The sequence below is a fragment of the Castanea sativa genome, chromosome 5, assembly GCF_040712315.1.
Source record: "Castanea sativa cultivar Marrone di Chiusa Pesio chromosome 5, ASM4071231v1".
NCBI lineage: Eukaryota > Viridiplantae > Streptophyta > Magnoliopsida > Fagales > Fagaceae > Castanea > Castanea sativa.
This window is the reverse complement of record NC_134017.1, coordinates 62,400,789-62,417,983: the sequence shown is the minus strand read 5'-3', so window position 1 is coordinate 62,417,983 and position 17,195 is coordinate 62,400,789. Positions and strand designations below refer to the sequence as shown.

Sequence of the window (17,195 nt, the reverse complement as noted above, 5' to 3'; positions counted from 1 at the left end):
ATAGGAGGTGTGAGTCCACATTTGTTGTGAGAGAAGAGAGGACTCTACCGTAGGAGTGAATAATTTCTCGCCCCACATGTGACTTTGAGTCATAAAAATATTATTTGTTCAATCGATTCAAAACTTGGGGTTAAAATAAAATTGTACTCCCAAGTTTTCCTTGGCAAGCTAGATCAGTTTTATACAGGAGACATTTTTACAATTAAAAGATCAAGGTAGAAGTAATGCGAACTTGGAATGCCGTGATCCAAATGTGTATATAAAATTTAAATTTGCATATGTGGTAAAAGTTGTTGAATCCAGTAATTACAAATCCATTTAATAGTACAGGCCACAATGTCTCTCTCATACGACCTTCACAATTTTACAGCTGTGTTTTAGTAAGTAGGGATGCACAAAGTTGATAATGTTGCATCCTACCATTTTGGCAGTTAACCTACTCAGCTATCTCTAGTATGCATTTTGGTAATTATCTACAATATAACTCCTTCCACATGCTTCTGAGAAAAGTGACACTGCTCTCAGACACGGCCACGGCCACGGAAGCCCCCTCTTCCAGAACTAGGCATTGGCACATCTGTTGAGCACCAAAAAAAAAAAAAAACACTCCGATGTGATGAAAAATAGAACGCAATTAAAAAGGTAAATATTGGAATAAAATGTCAGTCTTCCCGTTCATCACAGAAACATGCTCTTTTTATTTTGACATTTCAAACAAAACCATTATGCAAAAAGAATTCCAAAGAATAGCAAGAGAAAGCAGCAAATAAATTTATATAAAAAGCTAATGACAAAATTCCTATAGGTGGTCATTCTAATGGCTGATCAATGTAATCCACAATAACAAAAAAAAGAGAACCCTTGTATTTTTGCTAATACAATGCTGTCCACTAACAACAAAAAAATGACCCCTCTTTCTGCACCCTTCTATCATATGAATGACAAGTGATCCATTTTGAAATTGAAAGATGGTAAGGAGGATCAACTGCTAACATGAATGAGAGCAAAGTATAAAATACTTCACCTACCACAAAACCATCTTTCAACCCCAAAATCAAATTATTGAACCAGTCCAACTGGAGTGATATATAATGCAGTAAATATTGAATAAGTACATCTTTCTTGCAAGTGTGATTGCACAACATAGTTTACTCTATGGTTCTATCTTTCACAACTAAAAACCATGCATGTCCACTTTTCAATAAAACATTACATACATTGAAAAAAGTCAGCAGGTCAATTTATTTTTCTTGCAGCTTGTTGGCTTCAAGTGAATTTGGCAAGACCATCATGTCAAGGGTTGAAAAGAGAAATCAGAGGTCAATTTTTATTATGATTTTGCTTATTGAAACAGGACTATTTGAATCTTTAGCACAATGATCAGTCTTCCTTGAAAGCATGCAATTGGTGCAGGTGTGATCAATGCAGACTACAGGGGTCAAATTGGGGTTATGCTATTTAATTCCAATTTTACTAAATGATAAGACATTTCTTTGGGAATTTTTCCTTAGCATTAATCCCTTAAAAAATACATCTGATGCATGTTGAGAAATGAGAAATTCTCTGTAAATATAAAGATTTGCAATTTCTTGGGCAGCATACTGTTCAAATCATATACATTAACTGAGAGTCAAGTCAAGCCTTGTCTTACCTTGCTCTTCTTCATCTTCTTCATCTCCATTGTGACTTGTAAAGAATGGGGTGAGGTAGTTCCTATCTAATGCCGTGAACGACGCCGTGCTGACAAGAACAACAACGGGGTAGGAGGGGTTGTTATATTATTTTCTTAACATAAGAATTAAATAAAAGCTTTGAAGACACATATTCAAAGGCATTTTCACAGATATTACCTTTTATGGAACTCTTTAAGTTTCATCTTGATCTTGTTCCCTGATGATAATTCCTCATCATATGAGGGAGCCATGTAGCCATTGTTCTCTTCAAAACTCTTGGAGGGAGGTGGAAAACAAAGAATAAACATAGAAGTAAGAATTTAAAAAGTCACAAGTTCACTAATCATCATGCTGGTAGCAGCAGTCATACTATCTGAGAATTTTAGTACACAGAGCTGATGAGTCTGTTTGGATAAAATTGAAAACTGAAAACTGAAAACTGAAAACACTGTAGCAAAATATTTTTTAAATGTGTGAATAGTGCTGTGGGACCCATTTTTAATGAAAAAATTGCTGAAAAGTGAAATTTGTGGGACCCATGAACAGTGCATTTGTGCACTGTTCATGGCTGAAAAGTCAATACATGCGGCTGGGTTTAAAAAAAAAAAAAACAGAAGCAAAAACGCAGACATGGACGCAGGAACGCGGATCCAAACGCCCTCGATAACTAAGTCATTCTCTGCAAAACTTACTTCACCTAAGGAGCCATCATGGCCATCATGGCTATCACCTACAACGTGTAATGCTTCCAGCATGGTACCAGTTGAACCTCCAATCAACAACACCTGAAAAGTAATTTAAAGAAATATAGATATATTGTGAGAACAAGATGTCTTGTATGCAACTCACAGCATAATTTTTTTTTTTGATAAGTATAACTCACAACATAATTTTAACTCAAATACATCCTGATCCAGTAAACTTATGCAGCAAGAAAAGATGGGTTTAGTGGTATTTTTCAATTGTTATATTTGGGTTCTTTCATATGGGACCCACATGCAACACTGGATCAAGACAAGTCTCATATGAATTCTGTGTGGAATCCCAAATTGGAGAAAACCGTGAAGATTATTGGGGTGGAAGCAGTTGTACGAGTCAAAAGGGGGAAGATTGACATTACTAAAAAGTACAACTGATTTCGTCTCTTTGTTCACTATTCCCATGGTTGTAGCTAATAGATTGGAGAGTTCACAGAGAAATTTTCTCAGCAGAGGCAGTGATAAATTTGAACTCCCTATTGTGAATACGAATACAAGGTGCTTTCCTATTCTTAATGGAGGATTGGGAGTAGCAGTGAATCTGTGGATCATCTGTTAGCCCTGTGACACAACATATTATGGAGTTTTACTTTCTCTATGTTTGGGATACATTGGGTAATGCCTAAAACCATGTTTGATTCCTAAGTAGATGGAGGGATTGGTTTTGTGAACACTTCATTGGTGTTTGGAATTTCACCCCCTCATGCTATATGTGGAGAGTATGGTTAGAGGAACCATTGTACATCTTTATATGTGGAGAGTATGGTTAGAGGAACCATTGTACCTTTAAAGATGTGGGACTTTAGTTGCTTAATTAAAATTGCCTTTGGAAAGAACTTTGTTTGAGAGGGCTCGTATAATGGGTCATAATGAGATCTAATTTGTTATTGATTTTATTGACTCTCTTTCTTTTTAATTCTTTAGGACTATCTCCTTAAGAAGGGGCACGTTCCTTGTCTTCAATAAAACTTATAGCTTATTAAAGAAAAGTAGTCTAGGGTTAAAAGAGTTATGAATGAAATCAGTACACAAATCACAGTTATCTACTCTAAGGTTAAAAGAGTTTTTATTTTGAGTTATTAGTTTACCAGTCACGGGATATGCAGGCTTCACTTAAATTTAAAAAGATTAAAAGGGTTCTCAAAGAACAATTTTCATTTTAAAAAAATGTTTTTCATCCATGTTTTCAATTTTCAGTTTTCTGAAAACTATAATAACTAAAAAATTCATATCTTTTGAAAGATGAAATTACAATTTACTTCCCTTAGTTTGGCCCTATCACAATTTTAATTTACAAACCTCTAATTGCTACATTTGACTCCTAAGGTTTCAAAATAAAATAAAATTGTAGTTTTGTCCAAAGTAGTGTTAACAATTTTATTGTAATCCAAACTTTAAGAGGTAAAATGTAGCAATTTAAAATTTTATGAAGCTAAATTGTGCTAAGGCAAAACCATAAGGGGGTAAGTTCTAATTGAAAGTTTGTCCACAAAATGCAAAATTTGTTAATTTGGATAGAGCATTAATGATTTCATTTTAATTCAAACTTTAAAGGTCCAAAAGTAGCAATTGAAAATTTGTGAACTAGATTGTGATAGACCAAACCACAAGAGGGTAAATTATAATTTTCCCTTTATAAAAACTCCAAAATGGTGATATAGAGAACATAAATTTCTCATTAAATAATTTTGTAATTCCAAAGGCTTGTCACGCTTCAAACATTTGCTTCTCTCTCTCTTCTTTTTTAACTCAGGATTCTTTTATAATCAACATCAATATATATATATATAAAAGTAGAGACTTCATGAGAAAATGCATGAGGTTCTGTCATGTAGCACTCTAATTTTGCATTTAGTCTTTTTTACCTCTTTTCATTTAGTTTTTTTTACTGTTACTCAAAAGATCACATTAACTTATTTTTTACTATTATCTCATTAATCTCTCATTAATTGTCTGATTTACACCACACATTTCTCTCTTATTCATGTTTTTTAGCATAACCATTGTTTTGGTATTAAAAACAAAAGCAAAAAATATTAAGGATTAATATAACTAACCAATAAGGCACTATGGAGAGATAGATAGACACAAGAATATTGTGGATTATTAAATGAAACACATTATTTCACTATTTCCAAAATAAAAAATACTTGAAATTGACAAAGCATTTGTAAGAGAGAGAAATAGAGGAGTTTGAGGGGCTGCCACCATTGTCATGCTAACCTCTCACCACCATCAAGCCACCGAAACCCCTACAGGGTAATTATTTTTTTATTTCTTCTTACAATGAACTCGTTACTAACAAAGTTTTGTAACAATTATACTATAATATATATATATATATACACACGCATACAATATTCTCTAAAATCATCTTACATAAAACATTACAATATTATCCATGCATTGCACGGGCAACTTACTTGTTGTTGAGTAATTTGGGATGTTTGGCGTTGATTTGTGGCGGCCTGGTTGTAAATTTTTAGCTGTTTGATGGTGGTGAGGGGATGTTTATTTCAGGTTAATGAATATCTGGAACGGTGTTCTAGAGGGGAAAAAAAGCAGCTTGGAAGAAAGTTTTTTTCCGTCAAAGGGAGGTGTACTTAACTCTGAGAAATGGTACGTTTTCTAGTCTTCCCACTTTGTTCCATTTGCCAATTGGACTGGCAAATAAAATGGAAAAATTCCAATGTGATTTTCTTTGGGGTGATTTAGGGGAGGAGCAGAAATTTTATTTGTTTAATTGGAATGTGATTTGTAAGTCTATTCATTAGGTGACTTGACAATCAAGATTGGGAGTGGCTTTGGAGGAATATGGGGGAACAGGATAGCTTATAGAGAAAGATTGTGAACTACAAATATGGAGTCTCAGTGGACACTATTAGTTTATAGGGTGTGGTGGTGTTTTTGGGCTGTGGATAAGTGGCAATAATGGAGTTTGGGAGTTTTGGGTGGCGACGAAAGTATGTGGCAGTACCTTGGTGATGTCTTTTAGGGTTGTTTTGGCTGTGGTGGCCAGCAATAATATATCTTAAATTGTACATATATCACCACTGCATTGCTTGTTTTTCTTTTTTTCTTTTTTAAAAAAGTTTGATGCTGATATGGAACATAACTGGCAACCCCCTTTGAACATTTATGAAGCAAGGGAAAGCTGATTCTAGTGCTCAAGCATTAATTTGGGATGTTTCGGATGATGGAGAGCTTACTTAGGACCTTAGTTAGTCTTAAGTTAAATCTTATGAATAGTTTAAACCAAAGACCCATAAGTGTTATTTTTGTGTTTTGATTCCTTTTCCTATTGGTTTAAAAGTGCACAAGGTTTTTTTCTTCTTTGTTCTTAGTAGTCCTAGTCTTTCTAGGAATAGGCTATTTAGAGTCTTAGTACTTCTAGGAAAGGACTTTACAATAGCCCATATAAAGGCTTTATCGTAGCCAATAGCATTCACAGTGATATTGATTTTAGTGAAAGTCCAACAGCTTATTTTTAAGCTTTGACTAGTTCTATTCACTATTTTAATACCAAACAACCATAATATATATATATATATATATATATATATATATATATATATATATATATATATATATATTCAAGATCCAATCATCTTTTTACCCAAACGTACATAAACCCTATTCAACTACGGTAGTAAGGTACCAGACAATGAAATGATTTAATTGCTTTAAGTTAAAATAAAGGTCAGTTTGCCTACCGTCAAAACAACAATTGCAGTGGTTGCAGTGAATATTGTCTGGCCATGTCCTTCTGGAAGATCATGAACTGATTGCAGAGCAAGGGCAAAAGCCATAGCTCCTCGAAGTCCTACTCATCCATAATTCATTATAAGTTGGCAATATCATATTAAGAAATTCAAGCAATTAGCACTTTCTACTCTTCTTACCGCTATACCAAAGTGCTTTTTGATGCTTTGCAGGTATCTGTCGATGTGCAGGTCGGACCATATTGACCAGATATCCACAGGAAAAAACATTCACAGCCCTACATCAAAAGGACATAAATTTCCATACAATACAACTTAAATAATATAACAAAAATATGTTTATTTCAAGATCAAAAGGTTTTCATATTTAAAAAGACAGCATGCTTACCTGGCAACTACAATAAATAACTGAGATAATAGCAAGTTAAGGAGCAACGGCAACTTTCACTTAATGAAATTATCAGTAAACTATCATTTTTCTGACAAATGATGCAAGGATACAATTGAGAAAAAAATGAATCCAACATGTGACCAACTATGCTGTTCCATGGCAATATCAAAGCCCATATATATAAATCTGCAAATTGAAAAACAAGTCAATATCATGTAGACATAAAAGTTCAATCACTTGATTTAAAATACGTATAATGAAAAGCTCCCTTACACAAATGTCTCAGCTAATGATGAAAGCAAATGAAAAAACGCTTGCGCGAATTGTTGAGACTTTTCTGACAAATTTGAATATGTATAATGCTTCATGACCTAAAACAGAAAAGCAATCCATCACATAGCTTCAACATGTAGCAGGTTGTTATAATATAGTTGGTTGTGCTACAGCAAAACAATATACATCCACTTACAATTCCTGTGAATAATATCGATACAATACCAGACAGTCCAACACCTTCTGCAAGCATGTACCTAGAGAGATTGAAGTTTTAAATTAGATTGTATGATTAAGTCCAGACCAGAAAGAATGAACAATTATCAAAATAAATGGCAAAAATATTTCTTACGAGAAATATGGAAATAGCACAAAGAGACAGCACTCCAAGTTTTGAAGACTGAACAGAAAACAAGAAGTAAAATTTGTATCAAACAATTTCATATATATCAGGAGATATTTATATGCTGGACTCACTTGTTAATATATATATATATATACATACATATATATATATATATAATTCTATTAGAAATAAAAGGAGAATGACACAATAACTCACTTGTCAATATCCAATCCTGCATACTTGAAAAGGTTCTGATAATTAAGGTCTCACAATTTTGTAACAACCACGTGTCTACTAAGAGTAAAATGATAGACAGCATATGAGAAAATTTTGTCAAAAAGGATATCAAAGCAGAAGTAAATCCAACTCCAACACCTGCAGAGCCATATGAAATGCACCTGTTAGCAATCTTTAAAAAAAATGCAGCTAGTGAGAAAATCAGAAAATAAGAAAAATGAAGTTTCTAAAGAGCAAGCAATTAAATCAATTGGAACTTCATGTCATTCTTGAGTAGCTCTCTTTCTCTCTCCCCTCCCCCCCCCCCCTTTTTTTACATGTGCATTGTGCAAGTATAAAAGGTGAGCATCCTCAGTATTTCACAATTTAGTACTGGCTACAAGATATATTGAGAATGTTTTTTGATAAGTCATAACATGAGGGGAAATATGTTATCACCTGAGTTAGAATTCCAATTTTTTTTTTTTTTTGATAAGTGAGAATTCCAAAAAAAAAAAAAAATCTTATACTCATTTTAATAAGCATTTTAAAATTTACATTGCTTTGACTATGATGATGTATGGAGAAACATGTTCTTGACCAGAATTCACAATTTAGTTGTGATTCCAATTTCAAAGACATTGAGAAAATATTTTCCAGAAAACCTATTCTTACAATTATGAAACCCACACAAGATTTCAAGAAATAGCCTATTCTTTTATTTTATTTTTTTAAAATTAAGATGACAAGGAAATGTTGATACAGCATGCCTACAATCACTTATTAAAAAAGTAAATAAATTTTGAATGTGCAGAACTCATGTACAGGGGAAACATAACAAATGAATGAGCTTAAGCTTATATAGAAGTAAAAATGGTAAAAAGATTTATCAAAAGACCAAAGTGACTACCAGGGACACACTTTTCAGACAAAAATTGTTGGACGCATAGGCCTAGTTTTGGGCTACCATAAAGTATACTTAGTAACTGACCAGCCTATAACTGCTCTACAGCAACAATTCCCCCGCTCACCAAATAACTCAAGCCCATCAAGTTGGGAGTGGGAACTCAACTAACAATCCCTCAGCAAAGGCATCTGCACGCTTGATGAGGAAGAAGAAAAGAGGGAGTCATACAATATTAAATACATACATACATACATACATACATACATATATATATATATATATATATATATATATATATATATATATATATATATATCTAGGCAACCATCCCATCAAACTCTAACCAAAACACTCAGTGTCCCATTCATTAAAACTTGAAAGACTATCATGCTCTTCTCTATTGCAATTGGATTGGCTCCCACAACCTTAATGTGAAAAAATTGACTACCATAAACCCCAAAATATAATAATATCTTAGAAATTATAGTACCCTAATCAAGTTTCATTGTGGACATAACTTCAATTGACAAAAAAAAACAAAAAAAACAAAAACAAAAACAAAAATAAAAATAAAAATAAAAATAAATTGGAAACCCAACATGTCTTACAACTTAATGCTCCGGCACTGCCCATAAGAAAGTGCTGTCACCAAAGACATAAACTGATTCAGACTCAATGTAATACTACCATTCAAAATTGTAGGACGTATCTCCATCAGGTGTTGAACATGGGCCTAGATGATAGAACTTGAAATTGCCACAATTGAGATAAACAAAATAAAAGGTCCACATAATTTTCAAGGCTGCACCACCTGTCTCACCAAATTCAATGGCTCCCTAGGTTCACTTGATAAAAATTTTGAAACAAATATTATTACTGATGCATGACGCATACTCTGGTGCAATGCTCAAGAAGCTGCTGTGATTGTCATTGTCTAAGAAATCTAGGTCTAACATCTTGGTCCTCCACTCTTCCTTTTCCTATCTCTTAATCCACTTGTCTTCTTTAGTTTTTCTTTCTCATTATTTGACACTTTCTAGTCTTCTTTTAACCAACATTTTCATATAATGCAGAATTTCAATCAATCCTGCTTCAAATTTAATCAAAGCAGCTGCATGCTTCAGTTCTGGTATAAAACTACAATAAGATTTTATTTTCCAATCCAAGAGAAACATTAACATATGAAACTACCACAGATGGTAAAAATCTTTCAAAAAAATTCAATGCATGCACTCCACATGCATCTTCAAACAAATTCCAAAGAGATAATGATATTTCTTTTAAATCTATAATATTGTATGACAGAATAAATCTTGACCTGCAGACAGTGAGCCAACAAAGGTCTCAAGAAACCTGACAATCACCATGAAGAAGTTTTCTCCAGAGGAGGCATGACTTCTGTACAGTGACATTGTCCTGCATAGCAAAACACTGGTTCACTTAGAACAGAACTCCAGTAATATTCTAATTGCGGCAGAAGTGTGTAATTCACTTTACGTACCTGTACAAAGAAATTGCCATCTACCAATGATGCAACATACAAAAAAAAAATCACCCAGTAAACATGATTTGTCTTTAACCAGGACATGTACTCTACAAGAATATGGGATATCGATGACATAATGGCAAAAACTTACTGCATCATTCAAAACGGATTCTCCAAATACCAGGGCATATAGGTTCGTGTCAGTGCCAAGTTCCTGCATAAAGCCATCACAAATATATATATTACCGCAAAAACAACAAACAACAAGCCTTAGTCCCAAAATTTTGAGGTCGGCTACGGATCTTCAATAGACTAATCAGGGTTGGCCACATGTATTCTTTTCCACCATTCTAATCTATCTAATGTCACATTCTCTATTGCCCCCCTCAATTGACATGTACTTTTTTATTACTTATACTAATATTATTTTGAGTCTTCCTCTACCTTTTTCATTCCCATGACTTGAATTAACTCAATCTTTCTCAATAGTGCATTAATTGCTGACCAAAAATTCCAAGCAACTTTTCTCATCTTTCATCAATGAGAGACACTCTTATCTTTAAGCAAAGTTCCTCATTTTAAATCCTGTATTTCCTTGTTTTTACTGAACCCTAAAGAGACTAAAAACTATAGTCAACGATATCACAATGAAGAAGTCAATGATCAGTTGTCCCCCCATTTTTCTTGCACTAATAACACCAATCTACACAAAAAAATTACACTTACTAAATATTCTTCATTTTCACATTAGAAGCCTTAGTTCTAGGATAACCAGTTGGGCAATTTGGTTTCACCAAACCGTATACAATGTCTTACAATAGATATGTGTTTAATGGATTGTATGATACAGAATCAGAGCATGAAATCACCTGAAAGATGGACAAAACAGTGACCGGATCTGTTGCTGATATAAGAGCACCAAACATCAGACACTCAACAAATGGAAGTCTGTACATGAGGAATGTAAGACCACCAAGGTATCTGCACAAACCCCCCAATAAAAAAGAAAAAGTGAGGAAGATGGAAACTCTAATATCATGAAAGCATGGTTTCTATTTTTTATTTTTGATAATTCAGTAGTTACAACAAGTGGGGAGGGGGAATTTGAATTCCAGTTCTCCTCATAAAGGAGACCACGGAGCGCCACCGAGCTACAATGCTCTTGGCATGAAAGCATGCTTATAGGGAGCCAATAAAAACTTACACTAGAACACCAGTAACCATTGAAGCTATAAATGTGCCAAGGATAGCAAATGTCACAATGGCTCCAAAGTTTGAAAAGAATGGTTTCTGCAAAAAGCACAATGATAGTGTACATCACATTAAAAGTACATTAGTTGCAACTAATCCAAATTGGAAAGCAAAACACGCGTGCGCGCACACAAGTGAGCCCCCACACATCCAAGTTGAAGGTACCGAGTACATACAGGAGAGAGACTGAACCCCGACTGAGTAAGAACACAAGTGTCAAGGAAAACCATATGTAGAAAGCCAATTCACAAACATAGTTTTAGTCAGCAATTTTGGACCCTGAAGTTTAAAGTTATCATTTTTAGTCCCGTAGATGACGTGACCAAACTAAAAACTGACACGCCATCACTCCATATCACCAAAAGGCGATCACTTTAAGCTTTTTAGGGACTAAAAGCAATAATGTTAAACTTCAAGGACTAAAATCGCTCACGAGTTTTTGACCATAAACATAAAACATTAAAGTCATAAAAGGATATAATATGATGGGAGGTAACAGGAAGAGGAAGAAAAATTCTTCATGAAAATTGAACCAAGACCTGCAGAAATGAACCCAAAAAGATTATTAACCAAACAGCTCTAACTCCTTTTTTTTTGGAACAATGAACTAACTAACTAACTAACCTGATGCTAGTTTCTGTGTTAGATATATTAGCAAGACCACCCACAATTAAACCTGACCAAAATGGAAACAAAGCTAGTAAATTTTGGGGGTTTTTTATTTTTTTTTTTTTTTCAAATTGCATTGAATGAAGCAAAATACACGTATACCTATGAGAAGAGAGGCACTGGCTTCAGGAAGATAATAGAATTTGTGACGACGGAGGACATGGCCGAGGACGAAGGAGAGAACGAGCATCATGATCTGTAGAAGAATGCCCACTCCCGCTGCCTGCTGCTCCTTTCCAGGGCTGCTGCCGCCGTGCGCATCCGCCGGTGATATTTCATCCGATAACCCCATCTCTCTCTCTCTCTCTCTGTCCTCTAGAGAGTGCCGATTGGAAATGATGCCCCCAAATTCTCTCTGTTTTTTTTTTTTTTTTTTGGGCCAATGGTTTTGTTATTTACGGTCTTTTTTTTGGGAGGGGGGAGGGGGGGCTAATTTGATGTGGAAATAAATTTCCAGCCTTTTTTTTTTTAATTAATAACTAAATCTTTGATTTGTTATGATGAGAATTTAGTTAAGTTTTTGAAAAGTAATGTAATTTTTTGACTTTTTTGGGTTGTTGTTTGGTCAGAAACCGAGAAGGAAGAAACACAACACACGATTCTTTTTTCTTCTTTTTTTTTATGACTTGTTCTTTTTACTATTTTATTCAGTTTTACAACTTAACCTTTATTTATGTTTATTTTTAAGGTGAATTTGTCTTAGTTGTAGTTTCTCCTGGATTGTGGGAGCGTTGATCATTTATTAAGGAAAATTTTGGCAAAAATAATGAAGGATACTATTCTTCTTCTTCTTTTCTTTTTCTTTTTTTTTTAAAAAACACACACAAGAGAAAAAAAGATTCTAACAAAAAAAAATGAATGAATGAAGCATAAGTGATTGTTTATTTGAACTTTTATATAATAATTTATTAACATATTTCAATATATTATTTACATTATTGTTAAAAAAAAAATTGGTGGTGACTTCACTTAACAATAAAATTACCCAACAAATCATCAAAAAAATAAAAATAACAACAGTGACTTATCCAAAAAAAGAATAATTTAACATATAACTTGATAAATTAATATTGATTCAATTTTATTTTATTAGAAAATCATATACAAGGCGTAAAATTTTTTTTTTTTAAGTTTTAATTTACTTAAGGAAAGACGATATAATGGGTTTCAATTAGCACAACTAGTAAAGTTTTTGATGGTTAAATAAGAAATCTAGGGTTCAATCCCTACCTATATTAAAAACTGATTAGTGTGTTAATCTGATGATAAAAAATATATTATCAGGAGCGGACTCTATAGTTTGAAACTTTGAAAAAAATAATAGTATATGATAAAAGAAAGCTAAAATATACTTTTCAATTTTGTTTTTCATGTTAAATGTACAGTTATTATCCGGAATAGACTCTATAAATTGAAACTTTAAAAAATAATCATATATGGTAAAAGAAAGCTAAAATATACTTTTCAATTTTGTTTTTCACGTTAAACGTTGAGTTATTGCATTATACTGTTAATTGGAATAACCTCACACTTCTTTTAAGTAGTGTTTGTTTTGTGAATATATATTACCTTTGCCATTTAAAATTCTAAAAATGTGATGCTTTTTTTTCTTTTCTTTTTTATACAAGATAGAATTCTACTCTAGCCTAATCTAAGTGTATATATGTGTGAAGCTCCCTCTTGGAGATTTGAACCCCGGCCCTTGCCCCCCATACCCCACAAACAATTATACTTGTGGAGTGACCATCGCACCAAGGGTGTGCGGTGGTTAAAAATGTGATGCTTGAAAATGTGGATGCTTGGAATATAACTATTCCTAAATTTAATTTGACTAGGAATCTATTAAGATTTTAAGGTATATGAGAATCCTATTTTTGGTTTTGTAAGTGCACAATTGCATCTGGACCCAAGAATAGTTATGGGCTCAGGCCCAATGAGCCTTAAACAATAAGAATTTGTAAGATACACCCGGTTAGAAGTATATGAGCATTAGATCGCAAGTAATTGAAAACAACAAGGAATATTATGCTAATCGGCCTCCTCGGACGTAAGCGAAATTGTTCTTATATTATATCTCACCACTTTGTCTTTTTTTCTTTTAGGTTACAAAAAGTTCTCCCCTGCTTACATTCCAGTCCCTCCTTAAATACTCCTCTTTTTAATACTTTATACACGTGTTGCCCCGAATTCCTCCCTTAGCCTAGATATTTCTTTTCTTAGTGCCTTCGAACGGTAACTAGAAGTTTCCCTTCCACTGTTCCAAGTGTCACCTCCCCATTAATGCGGCAGAGGGTGGTAGGTGCGGGGTCTTTAATGTGGAAGTAGCGGCCTTTATTTTTGACATTTCTTCAACACCGGTGCTTGGGGCATTCGGGGTTCACCCCCGCACCATTGGTCTTGGCCAGGTGCCATTCCCTAACTTGCCAGTACCATGAAGTCCGGGTTCTTTGGTGTCGGTCCAGGGGAAAAGCATCCTCGGCTCGGTCCTCGGATCCTCGGCGTATGGGCCGACCTAGAGTATCAACAAGCCCTAAACCCAAGAGTAGGTCGGCCTTCCTTAGCAAGGCCCAATGGCCCATATCCCTATTAAGATATTTTTACTCCCACGATAGCCCCTCAAAACTCTAATTTTCAACATCCGAGGAGAAAAATAGGGTTTTGATCCGACGAGAACTCTTTCTACACACTTTATAAGTGACGGCACGTGTGGAAATCGTTTCGCGTCCCGAGAAGATGACACTTGGCGGTTTCATTTTCGAAAACGCGCGCATTTATTACCGTAAGTTACTCTTTGTCTCCCACGCTCGACGGTGAGATGGGCATCCAACGGTTCTCCTCGCTCCACGAAATTTTAGGCGGGACGGACATAATTTTCGAGGCCGCCTTTTCGCACGTCGTGACGCTTCGGGGAACTGCGCCTTCATTTAAGTCATCGGGGATCAATCCCATCAAAACAACAACAATCATTCTTCACCGGCGAAAGGCCGTGGAAACCGTACCTTGACTTTGTAAGTTCTTGCTCTCTCTAGTCTTGACCTTTTCTCCTCGGATACGGTCCTCGGCTACCAATACAATCACTCTCCCTTTTAAAGTTTAGTCTATCGTCTCTCTCCGTAATGGGAAGATTCAAGTGTCTAGTTGATACCGCCGGTTGGGATGGAAGGCTTTAGAGCCAAATACCATATTCCCGGCGACGTAGGGTTAGAATGCGCTCAACGGCCGTGGCTGGTTCTAGGAAAGAGGGAGAGGTTATCATCCCTATGATAGCCTTCATAGAGGGTGGGATGACCCTACCAATGAAACCCGTAATGAGGGAGTATCTTCGCAACCACCGGTTGTGCCCCCGACCAATGCCTTCCAAATGTTTTTAGAGTTTTAGGTAGTGTAGATGCTCTAAACGAGCAGATGAGTTTAAACCTCACATGGCACGATGTCGTGTTCCTATATGAGTCCCACAAACTCTCTAAGGTAGGCTATTATATGAAATCTCGGTCTAGCACCGTTAGGCTAATCTCCTGTCTGCCCAAATCAAATAAAGGCATGAAGGACGACTACCTGATCGTGTCAGGAGCGGCACGACGGCCTCCACGCCCGATTCGGTGGGGGGATCCAGGTGCGACACCATAGGATTAATCTCCCCCAACACAACTTCTCCTAACACACACACAGAAATGCGTATTTGTATTTACTTAAATTCGTTAAATATTTGTGTGAATCTGACCAGGTTTGTTTGTTTTGACGTCTTTTTTGCAGATAAGCAGCACGTGCGTCCTCGTCTGAGTCACTGTAACGTTGCCAATTTAAACCGAGTACTTCGCTCCGAGGTATTCGTTAGTGCAGACCTACAACTCCGGGCTGCTCATCTTATTCTAGGATACACCCCCTTTCCAAAGACTTCCGGGAGATGAGGGACGCCATTATTGCGGCGGCCGAAGACGAAAGAGGATAAACGTAGCTCGGCCCCATTTTTTGGACGACCGTGACCTCCGGACGCTCCTGACACTATTTTGTACAACCGGCCGATAGCGGCGGTCCCCCCTCGCCATACACTCGCAAACAATGTGTCGTTCCGGAGAGGAGGTGTCTTCTTCACACACTCTTGACGACGAGATAGACCAATTCCATCTCGAAGACACCGAGAGACCTCGCGGAAACCGGTTCGTGGTACTTTCCGGACGAGGAGGAAGAAGCCACCAGGGCCTACGGAATCGCGGGGTTTGTACCGCCCTTCCCGAGGACGAATCCGTAGAAGACATGGGACGAATGGAGGGTCTTCTCACTAATGGGGGCGCAAAGTTGCGAGAGAAGAAGAAAACGGGGACGTCCCAAGTTCCCCGGCTTACCTCCTCCTCCTCCTCTAGCGAGCCAAACTGCCGGCCCGAGGATCCCAAGAAGAAGAGAAAGGGGGATAATGACGGGCGATCACTAAAGACCCCGAGAAACCACGCCAACAACTCCCACCGGCCCGGCGAGGGGACAAGTGCAAGGGTAGAGCACGTTCGGTGAACTTGGGGAAATCGGGGATGAGGGGCGCGTGCACCGAGCACCGGCCACCTGGTCCCCCGATCCTAAGGCCGGGACGGCGCTCCTATCTCTGCCCGAGTCCGGTATAAGGGCGGTTCAACAAGGCCACGCCCACCACCTGGCCGAGGTCCGCAGAACGCCTGCCTGCCGCCCAAGGACATGGAGACCTTGGAAAAGATGGGCCAACCACAACTATTCCTCTCTCTAAAAAGAGACTTAGCACCGGTAAGTGTTTCTCCTTTTAACAATATTTATAAGTAAATTAGTTTTTGTTATTCCTAACTCCATCATGCTTTTTTACGAGGCTATTCGAGGTCTTTGTAGGCTTAAAAGTTTATTGAAGACGCTCGGAAAGTAGCCGGGGGCTGAGCTCGAAACTAGGGTGGAGACGCGAAAAGACCTTAGGTACAGCCCTTGCCGAGAACGAGAAGCCGACCTCGGAGGTAGCGGGGCGAGGAGAGAGAAGAATGGGGTCGAGTCAAACTTGAAGACCATGAAGACCCGGATAGAAGGACGGCGCAAACTCCTTAAGGAAAGAAATGAAGAGCTCTCCCAAGCTCAAAGGAGTGCTCGGATGCCGAAGAAACAAGCGCTCGATGAAGGAAGAAGCCGGCTCCTTCCAACTCTCTCTTCAAGCGCCAAGCGAGGCAAGTTTTGACGAAGGGGTAGCGACCACCGAGGAACAGTGACTGACAGAGGAATTCGCGGCTTTATGCCGCGACCGCTGTCAAAAAGTATGGGGGGAAGCTTTAAACGTAGCGAGGAGTTCCCCGGTCTTCGGATTTGAGGAAGTCCGAGAACGTTTGGCTTCCCCTAGAAATACGAGGAGATTGAAGAGGCTCTGCGCTACTCCTACCCCCGAGACAACTCTTCTGTCCTACCTCAGATGGTCCCACAAAGAAATTCCTGATCCTACGAACCTTCTCGGTTCCCAATAAAGAAAAGGAAGGAGGAGTGGATGCGAGAGAAGGACTTGAAC

General features: G+C 37.0%; 1 protein-coding gene across 1 annotated transcript in view; it reads right to left on the bottom strand.

Moving 5' to 3' along the window:
* Positions 1-238: 238 nt before the first annotated feature.
* Positions 239-17,195, bottom strand: part of LOC142636642 (sodium/hydrogen exchanger 6-like) — a 47,605-nt gene continuing 30,648 nt past the window's right edge. The window contains exons 2-23 of the mRNA XM_075810913.1: positions 11,795-11,984; positions 11,648-11,699; positions 11,503-11,562; positions 11,200-11,224; positions 10,977-11,062; positions 10,642-10,753; positions 9,924-9,986; positions 9,788-9,807; positions 9,605-9,702; positions 7,510-7,538; positions 7,380-7,411; positions 7,170-7,217; positions 7,014-7,074; positions 6,818-6,915; positions 6,655-6,730; positions 6,542-6,561; positions 6,334-6,431; positions 6,145-6,254; positions 2,366-2,458; positions 1,851-1,948; positions 1,652-1,740; positions 239-577 (exon numbers count right to left, since the gene is read on the bottom strand). Of these exons, the coding sequence (XP_075667028.1) occupies positions 522-577; positions 1,652-1,740; positions 1,851-1,948; positions 2,366-2,458; positions 6,145-6,254; positions 6,334-6,431; positions 6,542-6,561; positions 6,655-6,730; positions 6,818-6,915; positions 7,014-7,074; positions 7,170-7,217; positions 7,380-7,411; positions 7,510-7,538; positions 9,605-9,702; positions 9,788-9,807; positions 9,924-9,986; positions 10,642-10,753; positions 10,977-11,062; positions 11,200-11,224; positions 11,503-11,562; positions 11,648-11,699; positions 11,795-11,984 (1,614 nt within the window). The 3' untranslated portion in view covers positions 239-521. The remainder of the gene's footprint in view (positions 578-1,651; positions 1,741-1,850; positions 1,949-2,365; positions 2,459-6,144; positions 6,255-6,333; positions 6,432-6,541; positions 6,562-6,654; positions 6,731-6,817; positions 6,916-7,013; positions 7,075-7,169; positions 7,218-7,379; positions 7,412-7,509; positions 7,539-9,604; positions 9,703-9,787; positions 9,808-9,923; positions 9,987-10,641; positions 10,754-10,976; positions 11,063-11,199; positions 11,225-11,502; positions 11,563-11,647; positions 11,700-11,794; positions 11,985-17,195) is intronic.